General features: G+C 41.5%; 1 protein-coding gene across 7 annotated transcripts in view; it reads left to right on the top strand.

Annotated features, from left to right (window-relative positions):
• Positions 1–16,922, top strand: part of LOC144498633 (protein kinase C and casein kinase substrate in neurons protein 2-like) — a 99,601-nt gene that overhangs the window by 46,561 nt on the left and 36,118 nt on the right. For all 7 annotated transcript variants that reach the window (XR_013498737.1, XR_013498736.1, XM_078220046.1 and 4 more), the window contains 2 exons: positions 7,293–7,449; positions 15,795–16,030. Coding sequence is in view for 5 of the 7 variants with exons in the window: in XM_078220046.1 (XP_078076172.1) it covers positions 7,293–7,449; positions 15,795–16,030 (393 nt within the window). In the remaining 2 variants the exon portion in view is untranslated. The remainder of the gene's footprint in view (positions 1–7,292; positions 7,450–15,794; positions 16,031–16,922) is intronic.

Genomic DNA, 16,922 nt, shown 5'->3' with positions numbered 1-16,922 from the left:
CATTTGTCCCTTCGAGCCTGCTTCACCATTCACTATGATCTTGGTTGATCCTCTAACTCAACGTCACACTCCTATGCTCTCCCCACACCCCTTGATATCTTTATGTCTAGAAACCTATTTTTTTCTTAAATATATTCTGAAACTTGGCCTCCATGGCCTTATCTGGCAGAGAATTCCACATGCTCACTATGCTCTGAGTGAATAAGTTTCTCCTCATCTCAGTCCTAAATGGCCTACCCCGTATCTTAAAATTTTGGCCCCTTGTTCTAGACGCCCCACCTCCCACAAAGGGTGGCATTTTCAGCAACACAGCATGCACCAGCGAGGACGTGAGAAGTGCAGGCAGGAGGAACTGAGCAGACACGAGGAGCTGAACAGCCTCCTTTAATGTACTATTCTATGATTCTATCAATGAATAGGTTTGCATCAGGGTGAGTTTGACTTGGTAGCGAGCAGATGAAAATTAGAGAGTTACTATTTTTTGTACAAAAGCCAGGGATTGATGTTTAGGTGAAATCGACCATTACTGAAGTATATATGGTAGATTTCTTGTGGAAATTAAATTAACAAATTATTAATGAAGCTCATTGCTAAATATGGTTACATAAGTTTACTTGGGTTCTATTCAGTACTTTGAAACATGACAAAATATCATTTAAGCCACGGTTGGCTTTTGGCTGAATAGAAGAAGAAAATGGAAATCACTCAGTTGGAGGAAACGTCAACACTTTCATCTTCTGAAGAGTACATGGAAAGTTTTTAATGATGTAGTATTGCCAGAGGTACAAATTGGACCTTTTTAAGTGGCATATGCATTTCTAGTAGTTGCATCCCTGCTGCTAGAGCGTATTTCATTTAATGCTGTCTGACCAAGGTCTCCGTCACCAACTACATCTGATATTGAATACAATACTTAAATAATTATCTGCATGTGTAGAGAAGACATGCAGGAAAATATCACGTAAATTTCCCGAACTCTTGCTCTGTATTAATGGATCTCATTAAAAACCAACAGGTTTAGTGCCATTTAGCTGCAGTGATATTTTGAAAAGCAGTTTTGGCACAATGATAACATTTTGGAATACTCCATTCTACAAATACAAAGCACTGTAAATCCGATGCTTATGGCAATAATTGTTTTGCAGCAGTGTTGAAAAACACACATATTACTATAAATATAGTGTTTTTCAACACTTTGTGGGCAATTCAGAACATTAGCCTGCATGTTTTAATCATTATTATGAAGAGCTAAATTTGTCTTGCAGCTTGTATCATCTGGAAGTAGTACACCAATGAACAAAAATCATTGCTGTTTGGCACAGCTTTAGGGAAGCTATAGTAGTTGGGCAGTGCCATTAACCCTGAAAAATAAGCAAAGGCTTCATTTAAGATCAAGCAAGTGAAACCATGTTTGCACAGTGTGCTTTTTTTGTAGTCTTGGATCATTATGGTCCTATCCCCCATAATTATGCTTCCTAGATAAGAATAGAAAATGTTAGAAATGCACAAAAAATCCATCCACATCAGAACACAAGAAAAGAAATGCTCAAGTTTTGGAAACTTGGTAGAATTAGTTCTAACTGAAATTTAACTCAAAAGGCACACTAAGAAGTCTCTCAACACCAAGTTAAAGTCCAACAGGTTTATCTGGTAGCGCAAGCCACAAGCTTTCGGAGCGCTGCTCCTTCATCAGGTGAGTGGGAGTTCTGTTCACCAACAGGGCATATAAAGACACAAACTCAATTTACAAAATAATGGTTGGAATGCCAGTCTTTACAGGTAATCAAGTCTTAAAGGTACAGAGAATGTGAATGGAGAGAGGGTTAGGCACAGGTTAAAGAGGTGTGTATTGTCTCCAGCAAGGACAGTTAGTGAGATTTTGCAAGCCCAGGCAAGCCGTGGGGGTTACAGATAGTGTGACATGAACCCAAGATCCTCGTGTGCGGAACTTGGCTATCAGTTTCTGCTCAGCAATTCTGCGTTGTCGTGTGTCGTGAAGGCCGCCTTGGAGAACGCTTACCCGAAGACCTGAGGCTAAATGCCCATGACTGCTGAAGTGTACCCCAACAGGAAGAGAACACTCCTGCCTGGTGATTGTCGAGCGGTGTTCATTCATCCGTTGTCATAGCATCTGCATGGTCTCCCCAATGTACCATGCCTCGGGACATCCTTTCCTGCAGCATATCAGGTAGACAACGTTGGCCAAGTTGCAGAAGTATGTACCGTGTACCTGGTGGATGGTGTTCTCATGTGAGATGATGGCATCCGTGTCGACGATCCGGCATGTCTTGCAGAGGTTGCTGTGGCAGGGTTGTGTGGTGTCATGGTCACTGTTCTCCTGAAGGCTGGGTAGTTTGCTGCGGACACTGGTCTGTTTGAGGTTATGCGGTTGTTTGAAGGTAAGAAGTGGGGGTGTGGGGATGGCCTTGGCGAGATGTTCGTCTTCATTGATGGCATGTTGAAGGCTCTGGAGAAGATGTCGTAGCTTCTCCGCTCCGGGGAAGTACTGGACGATGAAGGGTACTCTGGTGGCCGTGTCCCGTGTTTGTCTCCTGAGGAGGTTGGTGCGGTTTTTCGCTGTGGCGCGTCGGAACTGTCGATCGATGAGTCGAGCGCCATATGCTGTTCATATGAGGGCATCTTTCAACATCTGGAGGTGTCAACTCGAAAGGCTACAGGGAATGGGTAAGGAATAACATTTTCAGAAAGTCAGTTGAGGTGCAATGGCTAGAGTGAAGACCTCCTACGCTGCAAAACTTGATAAACCAAGGTAATGTGAGGTGATATTTTTCAGCACACAGTTACTTGTCAGGTGAAGTTTACAGTGTAAACTGGAGCTTTGCAGATTGCTTTCTTTGAAGCTCTGATGAGGACCATACCATGAGATCATGAAGATTTGAATCTGTCTTGTCCTTCTGGCTGCTGAAATTGCAAAACAAAAAGTATTGGCAATATAGGAGACAAAAGTAAAAGTTGTTACTGTAGAAATTACAGTGCCAATTAAATAGCATCTGACCAAGGAAGAAAGTTTAACATTGAATTTATTAACATTTAACATTTCCTTCTTCTGAATTGTTTTTTTTTGAAGGGTCACACCTAAAATGTCAGCCTTTGTTGCTCTTGTGAATGTTAATCCAGCCAGAGCACATTTTGAGCAGCTTCAGATTATTTTCATTAAATATCACATGGATTCACCAGCTCCTCCTATTGTATATTTTGTGTTTAGATGGTCGAATGCTCTTTTAAATGAACTGAACTCCGCTATTGCTAGCACTGGTCTAGTACCACACCTTAAGGGCCATTTTCATCTGAGAGCCTGACATGCTATTCAGCAAAGGAGGGGAAGGCAACACAGCCAAACCTGACCCTGCCTGCCTAGTATTCAGTACAAATCACTGGCAATTCAGAACAGTTACGCCAACTAATTACCTCTGTCTCTCATTTCTTAGGAATAGGGAGAATAGTTACTTTTACTTTTAGCAGGTCCGAGGCTAGGAATCTTGTGGTGAGTAACTCTTCTCCTGACTCCCCAAAACTTGTCCGCACCCTACAAGGCACAATTCAGGAGTGTGACAAAATACTCTTCCCCTTGCCTGGATGAATGGAGCTCCAACAATACTCAAGAAGCTTGACGACAAAGCAGCTCGTTTGATTGGCACCCCATCCACAAATTTTCTCACTCTCCACCACCAACACAGAGCAGCAGTGTGTACCATCTACAAAATGCTATGCAGGAACTCTCCAAGGTTTCTTAGATGGCACCTGCCAAACCCACGACCACTATCATAGAAAGAATCATCATAGAAACCCTACAGTACAGAAAGAGGCCATTCGGCCCATCGAGTCTGCACCGACCACAAACCCACCCAGGCCCTACCCCCATATCCCTACATATTTACCCACTAATCCCTCTAACCTACACATCCCACGACACTAAGGGCAATTTTTAGCATGGCCAATCAACCTAACCTGCACATCTTTGGACTGTGGGAAGAAACCGGAGCACCCGGAGGAAACCCACGCAGACACGAGGAGAATGTGCAAACTCCACACAGACAGTGACCCAAGCTGGGAATCGAACCCAGGACCCTGGAGCTGTGAAGCAGCAGTGCTAACCACTGTGCTACCGTGCCGCCCATCACTTAGAAGGACAAGGGCAGCAAAAGTATGGGAACACCACCACCTGGAAGGTCCCGTCCAAACCACTCTCATTACTGACTTGGAAATATATCACTGTTCCTTAACTGTTGCTGGGTCAGAATCCTGGAACTCCCTCCCAAACAGCACTGTGGGTGTATCTACACCACCTGTTCTGCAGCAGTTCAAGAAAGTAGTTCACCACCACCTTGAGGGCAATTGAGGATGGACAATAAATGCTGGTCTAGCCAACGAAGCCCACAACTTTTGAATGAATTTTTAAAAAAACACCTAATTCAAAATAGAATGGAGATCAAATTTGGAACATCATAGCCTGACTGACTCATCAATCAAATGTTGCATTGGCCAAGATGAATTGCCCATTTTTTCATTAAATATTCCTATGCTTCTCTTCACATCCTAGTAACATAATTTTTGCAAAGAGAGCAACTCATCCGCCATGATGGCAGTTAAAGAGGACTAATGTAAGTTGATATGGCTGCTGAGTGGTAATTAGTAGTGTTTGCTGTATTTGCCATAGCTCACCACCTTTAATCCACCAAAATATTTTGAAATTTTTTTTTTTTGTATAGAATCATTGAATTGTTACAAAACATGCTAGGAAAATGGTAATGACATGAAAACATGACAATAAATTAGAATGTTTTCTGTTGGTTATATATTTTAAAATATTTGGAAAATGTAAATTGCTTAAGGGAGGGATAATTTGGTTATGCTAATGGTTCTGAACTGTAGGGGTTCTATGTTTTTATTGGTGTCCTCTCATCCTTGGCCCTTCTGTCACTGGGAATAGTTTCTCTCTATCCACTCTGTCTCGATCCTTCATGATTTTGATTAGCTTAAGCAAATGTCCTCTCAACCTTCTTTGAGGAGCTTACTTCTCCAACCCACGCGTCTCCAATCTATCCAAGTCACTGGAACCTTCTCCAAAATCTTTCTGCATCCTCGCTAAAGTCTTCATGTCCTTCCTAATGTTCAATGCCCAGAGTTGGGCATGGTACTACAGTTGAGGCCGGCATAGTGTTTTGTAAAGATTCTTCATAACTTCCTTGTTTTTATACTCGATGCATCTATTTATAAAGCCCAGGTTCCCAAATGCCTCATTAACTAGCTGTTTCCAACTTGTCCTACCACTTTCTAAAGTTGATGCATGTACATACCAGGTGTCTTTATTTCTGCAGCCCCTTTAGAATTGCACCCTTTACGTTAATGCCTCTCCTTAGTTTTCCCAGTAAAATTAAATTTCAACTGCTACGTGTCTGCCCATTCCATCAACTTATGTCATCTTGTAGTCTATTACTATCCTACTCAACTTGTAATTTGTCCAAGTTTTAAATTGCATACCTATTCTAGTCATTAAGTAAATGAGGAACAACAGTGGTCCTAGTATTTATTGACCTCTGGAGATCCCCACCTTCCTCCAGTCTGAAAAACAACTGTTTACCACCAGTCTCTGTTTCTTGTTATTCATTCAACATTGTATCTCTGCTGCCACTATCCCTCTAATTCCATGGGTTTCTAGCTGGCAGGGCTATAATGTGGCACTCTTATCAAATGCTTTTTGCAAGTCCAAATGCACCACATCAACTGTAATACCCTAATTAGCCTATGTTGTTACCTCATCAAAAAACTCAAAACAATTAGTTCAATACAGTCTACTTTTAACCAATCAATGCTACCTATCCTTAAATAATTCATATTTGTCCAAGTGATATTTTAATATTATCTCAGATCGTTATTTCTAAAAGCTTTATCGCCACTGGGGTCAAACTGTGACTGACCGGTCGTTACTCAGTTTATTCTAATAACCGTTTTCAAATAAGGGTGTAACATTTACAATTCTGCAATCATCTGGCACCACCCTTGTATCCAAGGAGGTTTGGAAGATTATGGCCAATACCTCAGCAATTTCCTCCCTTCCCTCAGTATCTACAGTTGCATCCCATCTGGTCTTGGTGTTTTATCGACATTTAAGTACAGCCAGCCTTTGTAAGAGCTTTTACTCTAGATTACTTATGCTTTTCCACAGCTAACCTAAACCTTATGATACTATGATCATTCTTAGCTTAGTGTTCTGTAACAAACACTTTATCCAACAATGTTGATTTCCTCATTGGGCCAGAGAATTCTAGAAAATTCTCCTGAACACGTTTCAGAAACCCTGCCCTTTACAGTATTGCTGCTCCAGTTTATCAGTCTCCATTATATCAGTCTCCATTATCACACCAATATAGTTTTTCATTTATCTATATTTCCCTGCAAATGTGTTCTTATTTTTCCCACGAGTTGTTAGCCTATAGAATATACCCAGCAGTGTAATGGTATCTCTATTGTCTCTTGACTTTAACCAGATAAATTGTAACCACTCTGAACAGCACTGTAATATTCTCCTTAATCAAGTTAAAAGCATCCACCAAACCAAAGAATTGCATCCCAGAATACACCAAGAGGATTTGCTGAACACAAATTGATAGCATTCATATAAAATGTGATTGTTCATATAATAAATAATATTTCCGTCATGTTTATTTCTTTTAATCACCCAGTTACCTATATTGCACTACTGGCTGGTTTCAGTACTCCTGGACATAAAGCTTAAAGCATGGTAGACATTCAGAACCAAATCCTAATGGCAAGCTTAAATAAAAACTTTGGCTATCTCCTCATAAAAGATCCAATGGCAACATTCAATGAACAGTTAATTAGAGCACAGCAAAGTTCTGCAAACGGCAATGAGATAAAGATTAGATAATCTGTTTTATTTTAGAGATGCTGATTGAGAGTTAAACATTGGCCCGAAAACCAGAGAGAAGTCTGCTCAATACTACTTCAACATAGATTCATTGTACCTATATTGTCCACTTGAGAAGGCAAACTGAGGTCTTGGTTTAATGTCTCATCCAAAAGATGGTTCATGCAACTGTGCAGCACTCACTTTTATGCACTATGTGGAGTGGGTGGAGGATAGGTATATGATCTCTCAACTTTGAGTCAAAGGCAAGAATGCTACCACTGAGTTTAACACTTCATGCTAATGTGATGCAGTTGGCTGTTTAATTTTCCTTGCAGATCGCTACCTAACACCGATAATTTTTACCAAGTACTATTAAACTATTTTTCCTTGGTATGTATAGGTTGGAAATTATAAGCGCACGGTAAAGCGCTTTGATGATGGCCACAGACTCTGTAATGACCTCATGAGTTGCCTCCATGACCGTGCTCGGATAGAGAAGAGTTATGCTCAACAACTTACAGAATGGGCCAAAAAGTGGAAACAGATATTAGAGAAAGGTAATGGTTGAGTTTTTGCCTTATGATTATTCATATTAAATTATTCTGAAAAGGCATTATTGTCAATTAAAGCTATATATTACGTATTTTTTGGTTTGTTAGATTTACTATTTGAAACTCATTTTTTAAAAAAGTTTATTTATTAATGTCACAAGCAGGCTTACATTAACACTGCAGTGAAGTTACTGTGAAAATCCCTTAGTCGCCACACTCCGGTGCCTGTTCGAGTACACTGTGGGAGAATTTAGCATGGTCAATACACCTAACCAGCTTGTCTTTCGGACTAATACATTCAGTGTTATCCATGTGAAATATGTTGAAACTGTGCAAAAGATTGGAGATTCTTAAACTTTTTTGTTTTCAATAATCTTTTCCATTGGTTCAATTTGCCTGATTCTGATCCTGGTCACAAACTGGCTACACCCAAGGTCAAATTAGAAAGATTTCACCAATTGCACTAGGTCAGAAAGCTTCGCAAATTGTTTCTTTACTTTCAGTGATTTTTAAATCCGGTTCCCCGCAGGTGGAGGGCTGGACATCTTGACTAAAAATACGATCTTTGTGGTGGTCCAACCCATATTCAGCTATATTAATATATCTCCATCAGGTTACTCTAAAACACATATTAACAGGAAGAAGAAAAATAAACAATTATGTTCTATTATGCTATCTGATTGTGCTGGTGCATTGAAATCTTGAACCTAACCAGTGTAATTTCTCAAATTTATACCGACTCAGTTCCCTGGCAATTCTTTTCTCAAACTTATGTAAGTATTCAGTGAAGGATAGATTAGGAATTAATACTTTGTGCTGGATCCCTACATTTAGAATAATGACAGATAGAGTATTATTTCCACTTGCGTGCGATGGCATCTTTACTCAGCCTTATTTTCAAGTTACAGAAAACAGTAATTACCACTTGCTTAGTATCTCTGCGTGCTGGAGCTTGCCCCAGGTGGTCGATCCACCAATGATTCCTTGCACGTTTTCCAGTGACTGACCAGCTCACTCCTTCTGATTGTAAGACAGACCTCCTCCTGCTCCGACATTTTAAATTCTTGGCTACATTCTAACTATCGTGATCTCCATATGTTTACTGTTTCCAACCATATTCGTCCAAAAGCCAGTTTCAGCTCAGTTGATTGGCTTTCAATCATTTTATTGGTCATCGCAGGTCGGACTTTACTTGTCGTTGTCTCAATACCGATTTGATCAACCTAGTTCTTTGTAAGATTAAAATTGTTATTGCACTGTGGCTTTTGTAAGTTATTCGGTCAAATGCTTTCTCCAGTTGTGATGTCCCACAGTCCACTTCTCCTGCTTGTTGCACACATGGTGACACCACAACCATTTTTACACAATACATCCGTTTCAATGTTTGTAAATCATCTTATGCTATGATTTGTATAATAATGTCCTACAGTGGGTTTGAATGGTATTTTTATGGTACTTTTCACCTAATTTGAGGATACACAACCTTTACAGTTAATAAAAAGAAAGACCTTGCATTTGTATAGCATCTTTCTCATACAAAATTTTTGTCAGATTACCCTAAATATTTTTCATTGACAGAGATGAGTTGATGAACTCAGTTTTAATGAAAGGTACATGTGTTGTCTTGCTTTGTCAATTTTTAAGTTAATCTAAATGTTCATGCCTGTGTAATGCACAATGTAAGTGATAATGCAAATAAATACTCTTACGCCCATGCACACTGTAATTGATCAATTTGACATGGAAAAACATGCGTGCTGACTTCAAAACTTAGAATACTATAGCTCAGAATCCAATAATTCTGTTTCAGCTCTTAAGAGCTATCCAGTTAGTTTGATTTCCCCCTGTCTCCTTCCCCATAGCCCTGCATTTTTTTACTCTTCAGTATTTATTTCATCCCTTGCAAGGTCACTATTGAATTAGCCTTTCACAGTATGTTCAGATCATGATGCTGCATTTTTTAAAAAAAGTTCACGACATCACAAGTATAAGCCACTGAAGGTGAGAGTTGCACATATAAAAATTAATTCCACAGAGATTTTGAAGGGGATATAAAAAAATGGGAGAAATACATTCAAGACCATGGGGAAATTAAAAATAGTCTGAGAACGTCACAATTTCAGCAGTCCAACATCTTAGGAGCTGAGATCCTAAGATCAAGCTATTTTCTCAGAATTGCTGAGGTACTTAGCAATAGCAAACGTCAGATAAAGTTTAAAGTTTATTTATTAGTCAAGTGGGCTTACATTAACATTACAATGAAGCTGCTGTGAAATTCATATCATTGCTGTTATTGAAGTTTTGGATTACAGATGTTTTAGTGATTATTGATGTTATTGGGGTCGATCTTTTTCCAGATCTTGTACTTTTATGCAGCATTAACCATCTTTAAACTTGCTTTTCAAATTTTTTAGAGGGCCCTAAAAATATTCCTCATTGGTAGAGTACTAAGTATTCAAATAAAAAAGGTTTTTAAGAAAAATCTTGACTTAGTCTTTAAATTATGATAAAATAATATAAATTAAATAAAATTATTATTAAGAAGTAAAATGCTTCCTTCCTTTCACCATTTTTGCTTTGCAGAAAATTTTACTGAATAAAAGGTTAATACCTAAACTCATTGGGAAATTAAATGGATTAGTATGGACGAAGACGAAATGCTACAACTGCTGGGAATTGTAAATCTGGGAGCATCAGATGATAAAACATACGTCAGTTCATGTTTGAGGTGTAAACCCGTCCTGAAAACTATTGAGGAAGAGTTTATACATCACATGTAAGCTGATTTGTGTGCTCTCAATGATTGCTGCCTGACCTTGTAGTGTTTGTAGTGTTTTTGTTTTAAATGGATGAAACTTAAAAATCTCTGGGGGGGGGAAGGGAAGTGTGGGGAAGGGAGGGAGTGAGGCCAGATCATTCTCTGGGGCGGGGAGGGAGGAGGAAGCGGGTCAGATGTACCTCTGGGGGGGGAGGGGAGTGAGGCCAGATCATTCTCTGGTTTGGGGGGGGTGGGAAGGGAGAGGAGGGAAGCGGGTAAGATGCATTTCTGGGGGGGGAGGAGGGAGGCCCAATCGCTCACTGGTGGGGGGGTCGGGGGGTCCGCTGTCACTCTGGGGCGATTGGTTAGGATGAAAGGGGGCAGGGGGTCGCGATCGGTCTGGATAGCGGGTGGGGGGGGGGGCAGGGGGAGTGGATAAGGGGTACAGTGATGTCTGTGGGGATGGGGGTGATGCCTGTGGGGAACCATCACTCCTGGGCTGCTTTCTCCGCTTTTTGCGGCCTGGGAGCGATCTGACACGGGCATGCTTTTTCAAATTTTTTCTAACTGTGCATGCGCAGTTCAGAGCTCTGATCGTTTCGGGTGTGCTAAACCCTGCCCTCAGCACGATTCAGACCCGTGATTTTTTTTGTTCAGGCTAAGTGCGTATGGGGGCGCCTGAAAGCAGATTTCCAAGTCAGATCTGAATTGCGCCCAGATTCAGCACTTAGAATGAAAATGGTAAAATCAGGCCCTAAGAGTGAATTCTGCTCAGTTTTTACTCTGCAAAGTATATTATTGATTAACCCAGCAGTTTAGTACAATTGATTAGAACGGCTGACTGAATCTGTGATAAAGGGTGGGATTCTCGGGTCTCGTCCTTGATGGGACCCGTTGCAAGCAAGAATGGAAAACTTGGCGTTCCAGCCTAAACTCCATTCACTTTTCAGTGGCACCAGAAAATCCCAGCCGTGAACAAGGAAGGATGGAAGGTTTCAGCCAATGAGTCAACACTACTCATTGCCTTTAGGCATAGAATGTTCCAGTATGCAGTTCCCGATGGGTTAGCCACTGTTTTTGTAAACCAAAAGCAAATGTGAATGAAGACTAGTTTGTACTTTTAATTATTATTTCATCATAAATCTATTTGTTTGAATGATGGCATTATATTGCATCTTCCACTAAAATAAATACTTGTGGCAGACATCATACTTGATGAGACATTACTGTGATCTGTCTCCACAATAATGTCTACCTCTGTGCTTAAATGTATCAATAATTATACCCCTAACAAAATGTAATGGTTAAAGTTTCCTTTGTGTATAGGATTTGGAAAAAGACAACATTTACAAAACATATAACATTTTTATTTTTTATTTTCTATTATTAAGAACTATTATTTTTATGAAGGAAAACTTACATTATTAGGATAAATTCAGCCACAGTACTGACGCCTGGAATCTCGCTCAGTGAAAGCCGTCACAAGTATTAATCATTTGGTCTAAATGAAACTAATTTTGTGATAAATAGCTCTTTTAGTTGTTACAGTAGCAATACAGTACTGAAATGGATAAAACAGTAGCACCAACAGGTACGAGGTACTTGCTCCCTGTGTGGAAGAGGAAAAGGGCTGTAGGGAGGATGAGCTAGCTGACCACTGCACCATGGTACAAGAGGCCTTGTTCAAGGCCAATTAACGATAGAGGGTTGGCAGCAGGAGAAATACTTAATACGATTAATGTTACCAGAGAGGCAGTGCTGGGTAGACTAATGGGACTGAAGGTGGACAAGTCCCCGGGTCCGGATGGAATGCATCCCAGGGTATTGAAAGAAATGTCAGAGGTAATAGTGGATGCGTTAGTGATTATTTATCAAAACTCGTTGCATTCTGGAGTAGTGCCGGTTGATTGGAAAACGGCTAATGTTACGCCGCTGTTTAAAAAAGGAAGGAGACAAAAGGCGGGTAACTATAGGCCGGTCAGCTTAACGTCTGTAGTAGGGAAAATGCTGGAATCCATTATTAAAGAGGAGATAGCAGGGCATCTGGATAGAAATGGTTCGATCAATCAGACGCAGCATGGATTCATGAGGGGAAAGTCGTGCTTGACGAACATGTTGGATTTTTATGAAGATGTGACTAGGGCGGTTGATGGAGGAGAACCGGTGGATGCGGTGTTTTTGGATTTCCAAAAGGCGTTTGATAAGGTGCCCCATAAAAGGCTGCTGAAGAAGATTAGGGCGCACGGAGTTGGGGGTAGTGTGTTAAAGTGGATTGGGGACTGGCTATCCGACAGGAAGCAAAGAGTCGGAATAAATGGGTGTTTTTCCGGTTGGAGGAAGGTAACTAGTGGCGTGCCGCAGGGATCGGTACTCGGGCCGCAACTGTTTACCATTTATATAGATGATCTGGAGGAGGGGACGGAGTGTAGGGTAACGAAGTCTGCAGACGACACAAAGATAAGTGGAAAAGTGAATCGTGTGGAGGACGGAGAAGATCTGCAGAGAGATTTGGACAGGCGAGGATATGGCAAATGGAGTATAACGTTGATAAATGCGAGGTTATACACTTTGGAGGAAATAATAACAAATGGGATTACTATCTCAATGGAAACAAATTAAAACATGCTACCGTGCAAAGGGACCTGGGGGTCCTTGTGCATGAGACGCAAAAGCCCAGTCTGCAGGTACAACAGGTGATCAAAAAGGCAAATGGGATGTTGGCCTATATTGCGAAGGGGATAGAATATAAAAGCAGGGATGTCTTGATGCACCTGTACAGGGCATTGGTGAGGCCGCAGCTGGAATACTGTGTGCAGTATTGGTCCCCTTATATGAGGAAGGATATATTGGCATTGGAGGGAGTGCAGAGAAGGTTCACCAGGTTGATACCGGAGATGAGGGGTTTGGATTATGAGGAGAGGCTGAGGAGATTGGGTTTGTACTCGTTGGAGTTTAGAAGGATGAGGGGGGAATCTTATGGAGACTTATAAGATAATGCGGGGGCTGGATAGGGTGGAGGCGGAGAGATTCTTTCCACTTAGTAAGGAAGTTAAAACTAGAGGACACAGCCTCAAAATAAAGGGGGGTCGGTTTAAGACAGAGTTGAGGAGGAACTTCTTCTCCCAGAGGGTGGTGAATCTCTGGAATTCTCTGCCCACTGAGGTGGTGGAGGCTACCTCGCTGAATATGTTTAAAGCGCGGATGGATGGATTCCTGATCGGTAAGGGAAGTAAGGGTTATGGGGATCAGGCGGGTAAGTGGTACTGATCCACGTCAGATCAGCCATGATCTTATTGAATGGCGGGGCAGGCTCGAGGGGCTAGATGGCCTACTCCTGCTCCTATTTCTTATGTTCTTATGTAAGAGGAGGGAGCAAAAAGACAAGTGGTAGTTGCAGGGGATTTTATAATTAGGGGGATTTATAACATCCTTCGTAAGCAGGATCGAGAGTCCCACCTGGTATGTTGTTTGCCTGGTGCCAAGGTGATCGGCTTGAAAGGATATTGGAGGGGGAGGATCCAGATGTCATGGCCCATGTTGGGACAAACAACATAGGCAAGACTAGGAAAGAGGACCTTTTTGGGCATTAAATTAAGGAACAGGTCCTCCAGGTTTATAATCTCTGGATTACTATCTGAGCCACGTGCGAATTGGCATAGGGATGAGAAAATTAAGGAAGTAAACATTTGGCTGAAGGAGTTGTGTGGGAAAGAGCGGTTCCATTTCATGGGGCATTGGCATCAGTATTGGAACAGGAGGGATCTATACCATTGGGATGGTCTGCATCTTCAGCTGCTTCATCAATGACCACCTTTTCATTTTGCAGTCATCAGCAACTTCTGACTTTATAATGTTCAGTACCATTCGTGACTCCTCAGACACTGACTCAGTCCATGTCCAAATGCAACAAGATCTGGACAATATCCAGGCTTGGGCTGACAAGTATCAAGTAACATTCGCGCCAGGCAATGACTATCGCCAATAAGAGACACTCCAACCACTGCCCCTTGACATTCAATGGTGTTACCATCACTGAATCCCCCACTGTCTACATCCTTGGGGTGACCATTGACAGAAACTCAACTGGACTGACCACAAACACAGTGGCTAGAAGAGCAAGTCAGAGGCTAGGAATACTGCGGCGAGTAACTCACCTCCCGACTCCCCAAAGCCTATCCACCATCTACAAGGCACAAGTCAGGAGTGTAATGGAATACTCCCCACTTGCCTGGATGGGTGCAGCTCCAACAACACTGAAGAAGCTTGACACCATCCAGGACAAAACAGCCCACTTGATTGGCACCATATCTCCAAACATCCAACCCCTCCACCACCGACACTCAGTAGCAGCAGTGTGTACTATCTACAAGATGCACTGCAGCAATTCACCAAAGATCCTTAGACAGCATCTTAAAAACCCACGACCACTTCCATCTAGAAGGACGAGAGCAGCGGATACATGGGAACATCACCACCTGCAAGTTCCTCTCCAAGTCACTCATCATCCTGACTTGGAAATATATCGCTGTCCTTCGCAGTCGCTGGGTAAAAATTCTGGAATTCCCTCCCCAGTGGCATTGTGGACTGCAGCGATTCAAGGCAGCTCACCAGCACCTTCTCGAGGGCAACCAGGGATGGGCAATAAATGCTGGCCAGCCAGCGACACCCATGTCCCATGAATGAAACAAAAAACTTCTGCTCCTAATTCCTATGTTGCGAGCACAGTGCACTGGAGCACAAACATATGCTGTGTCATTAGCATTGTATTATGTAGGTTTGATTTCCTCCTCATGACAAGGAGTTTTTAATGTCACAAAATGTCAAATTGGAAATGGAAACTTGGGAGAGTTGTTGCTAACCTCTGCCATGCGACTCCTGGTTCAGAGTGCCATTGACAGAAGCTGTGTGGAGATTGGCCACCTGCATCATCAATGTGCATGAAAGAAATTGGAGCATAAGCAACAATCTTTAAAGCTGCCTCAAAACTTGCAGCAAATATCCCACTTGCATTTTAAATACTGTCACCTCTGCTGATGGTAAAGAAAATAGTCTTTTGCAGTTATTCGTATTTATATTCTAAAAATGAATGTTGTCTGCCTCCTCTCTTGATCAAGTCTTACCCAATTCTAACTTTTTAAATAGTTGATACCTGGGATTGATGCTCAGGGTAGAGAATAGCTGTTTAATTTCATAATACAATGAGAGCTCCTGACTCATAAACCAGTATGCCAGTATAAACGGATACAGTTTGACGTATTATTCAGCTCAAAGGATTTTTCCATAAACTATGTGGAGGCTGCATTTCCAATGTAATCAACTGTATCTCTTCTGTTGCCACCTCATGATAAATTGGAGGCCTGAGTACAATTGAGCTTTGTCCAGATTATATTCTTGTCCTTTCTGTTCAAATCATCCTTTCTTTTTGTATTATTTAATAAAAATATGATTTTGTATTCAGTGAAATATAATTTTGTATTAAGTAAAATTGAAGTTGTGTGGATAATGTAACATTTTGAGGAATTGCTTCAAATAGCCAATATAATTCATACATCTGCTTGAACTTTTTTATATCTGTTGACGTATGATATTGCAGGACCACAGTACGGAACTTTAGAGAAAGCATGGTTATCGTTAATGACTGAGGCAGAAAAGGTCAGTGAGTTGCACCTAGAGGTCAAGGGTGCATTGATGAGCGAAGACTTTGAAAAAATCAAGAATTGGCAGAAAGAGGCCTACCACAAGCAAATGATGGCAAACTTCAAAGAAACAAAGGAGGCAGATGATGGATTCCGTAAGGCACAGAAGCCCTGGGCCAAGAAATTGAAGGAGGTAGGAAGTAACAAATGGTTGGTCAAAATTGGACTATAATTAGCATTTCACAAACTTTTTCAAATGCATTCTGAGCAACACATTTGAAGTGAATTTCTAGGTGCGGAGTGAAGACCACAAAAGGAGGGGAAAACCAAAGATCTATCTTCAATCTGGTCACAGAGTGAGGAAGAATCATGTGATTTATCTTCAGATGAAACTGTTTCTGAGGGAAATTGACAGAGGACCACTAATGAGTTTCTTGTCCATTCTTTTGGCCAGAAGAGATGCAGGGAAATCTATCATACAGTCATGCCCTATAAATTTAAGATAGGCACAAAGGCGAATGCACTTGCACAAAGATACAGACAGGCTCTGAAAGGAAACAGTGATATTTTCTGATCCTGGCTTAGTCCAGTGCAAAGTGACAGAGGATGAGGGGTGACCTAATAGAGGTGTATAAAATTATGAAAGGCATAGATAGGGTGAACGGTGGGAAGCTTTTTCCCAGGTCGGTGGTGATGTTCACGAGGGGTCATAGGTTCAAGGTGAGGGAGGGGAGGTTTAACACGGATATCAGAAGGACGTATTTTACGCAGAGGGTGGTGGGGGCCTGGAATGTGCTGCCGGGCAAGGTGGTGGAGGCGGACACACTGGGAACGTTTAAGACTTATCTAGATAGCCACATGAATGGAGTGGGAATGGAGGGATACAAAAGAATGGTCTAGTTTGGACCAGGGAGCGGCGCGGGCTTGGAGGGCCGAAAGGCCTGTTCCTGTGCTGTATTGTTCTTTGTTCTTGAAACCACTTTCCATCAACACTGTAGTTTATTGTATGAATGCCTCCAAAAATGTAGGAAAAAATGTTTAAAAGAAAACATTTCGCAAACCAAAAAAGGAAGTGTGTTCATAGG

The sequence above is a fragment of the Mustelus asterias genome, chromosome 9 (genome assembly GCF_964213995.1).
Source record: "Mustelus asterias chromosome 9, sMusAst1.hap1.1, whole genome shotgun sequence".
In the NCBI taxonomy this organism is placed as follows: domain Eukaryota; kingdom Metazoa; phylum Chordata; class Chondrichthyes; order Carcharhiniformes; family Triakidae; genus Mustelus; species Mustelus asterias.
This window is presented reverse-complemented; position numbering and strand designations above follow the sequence as displayed.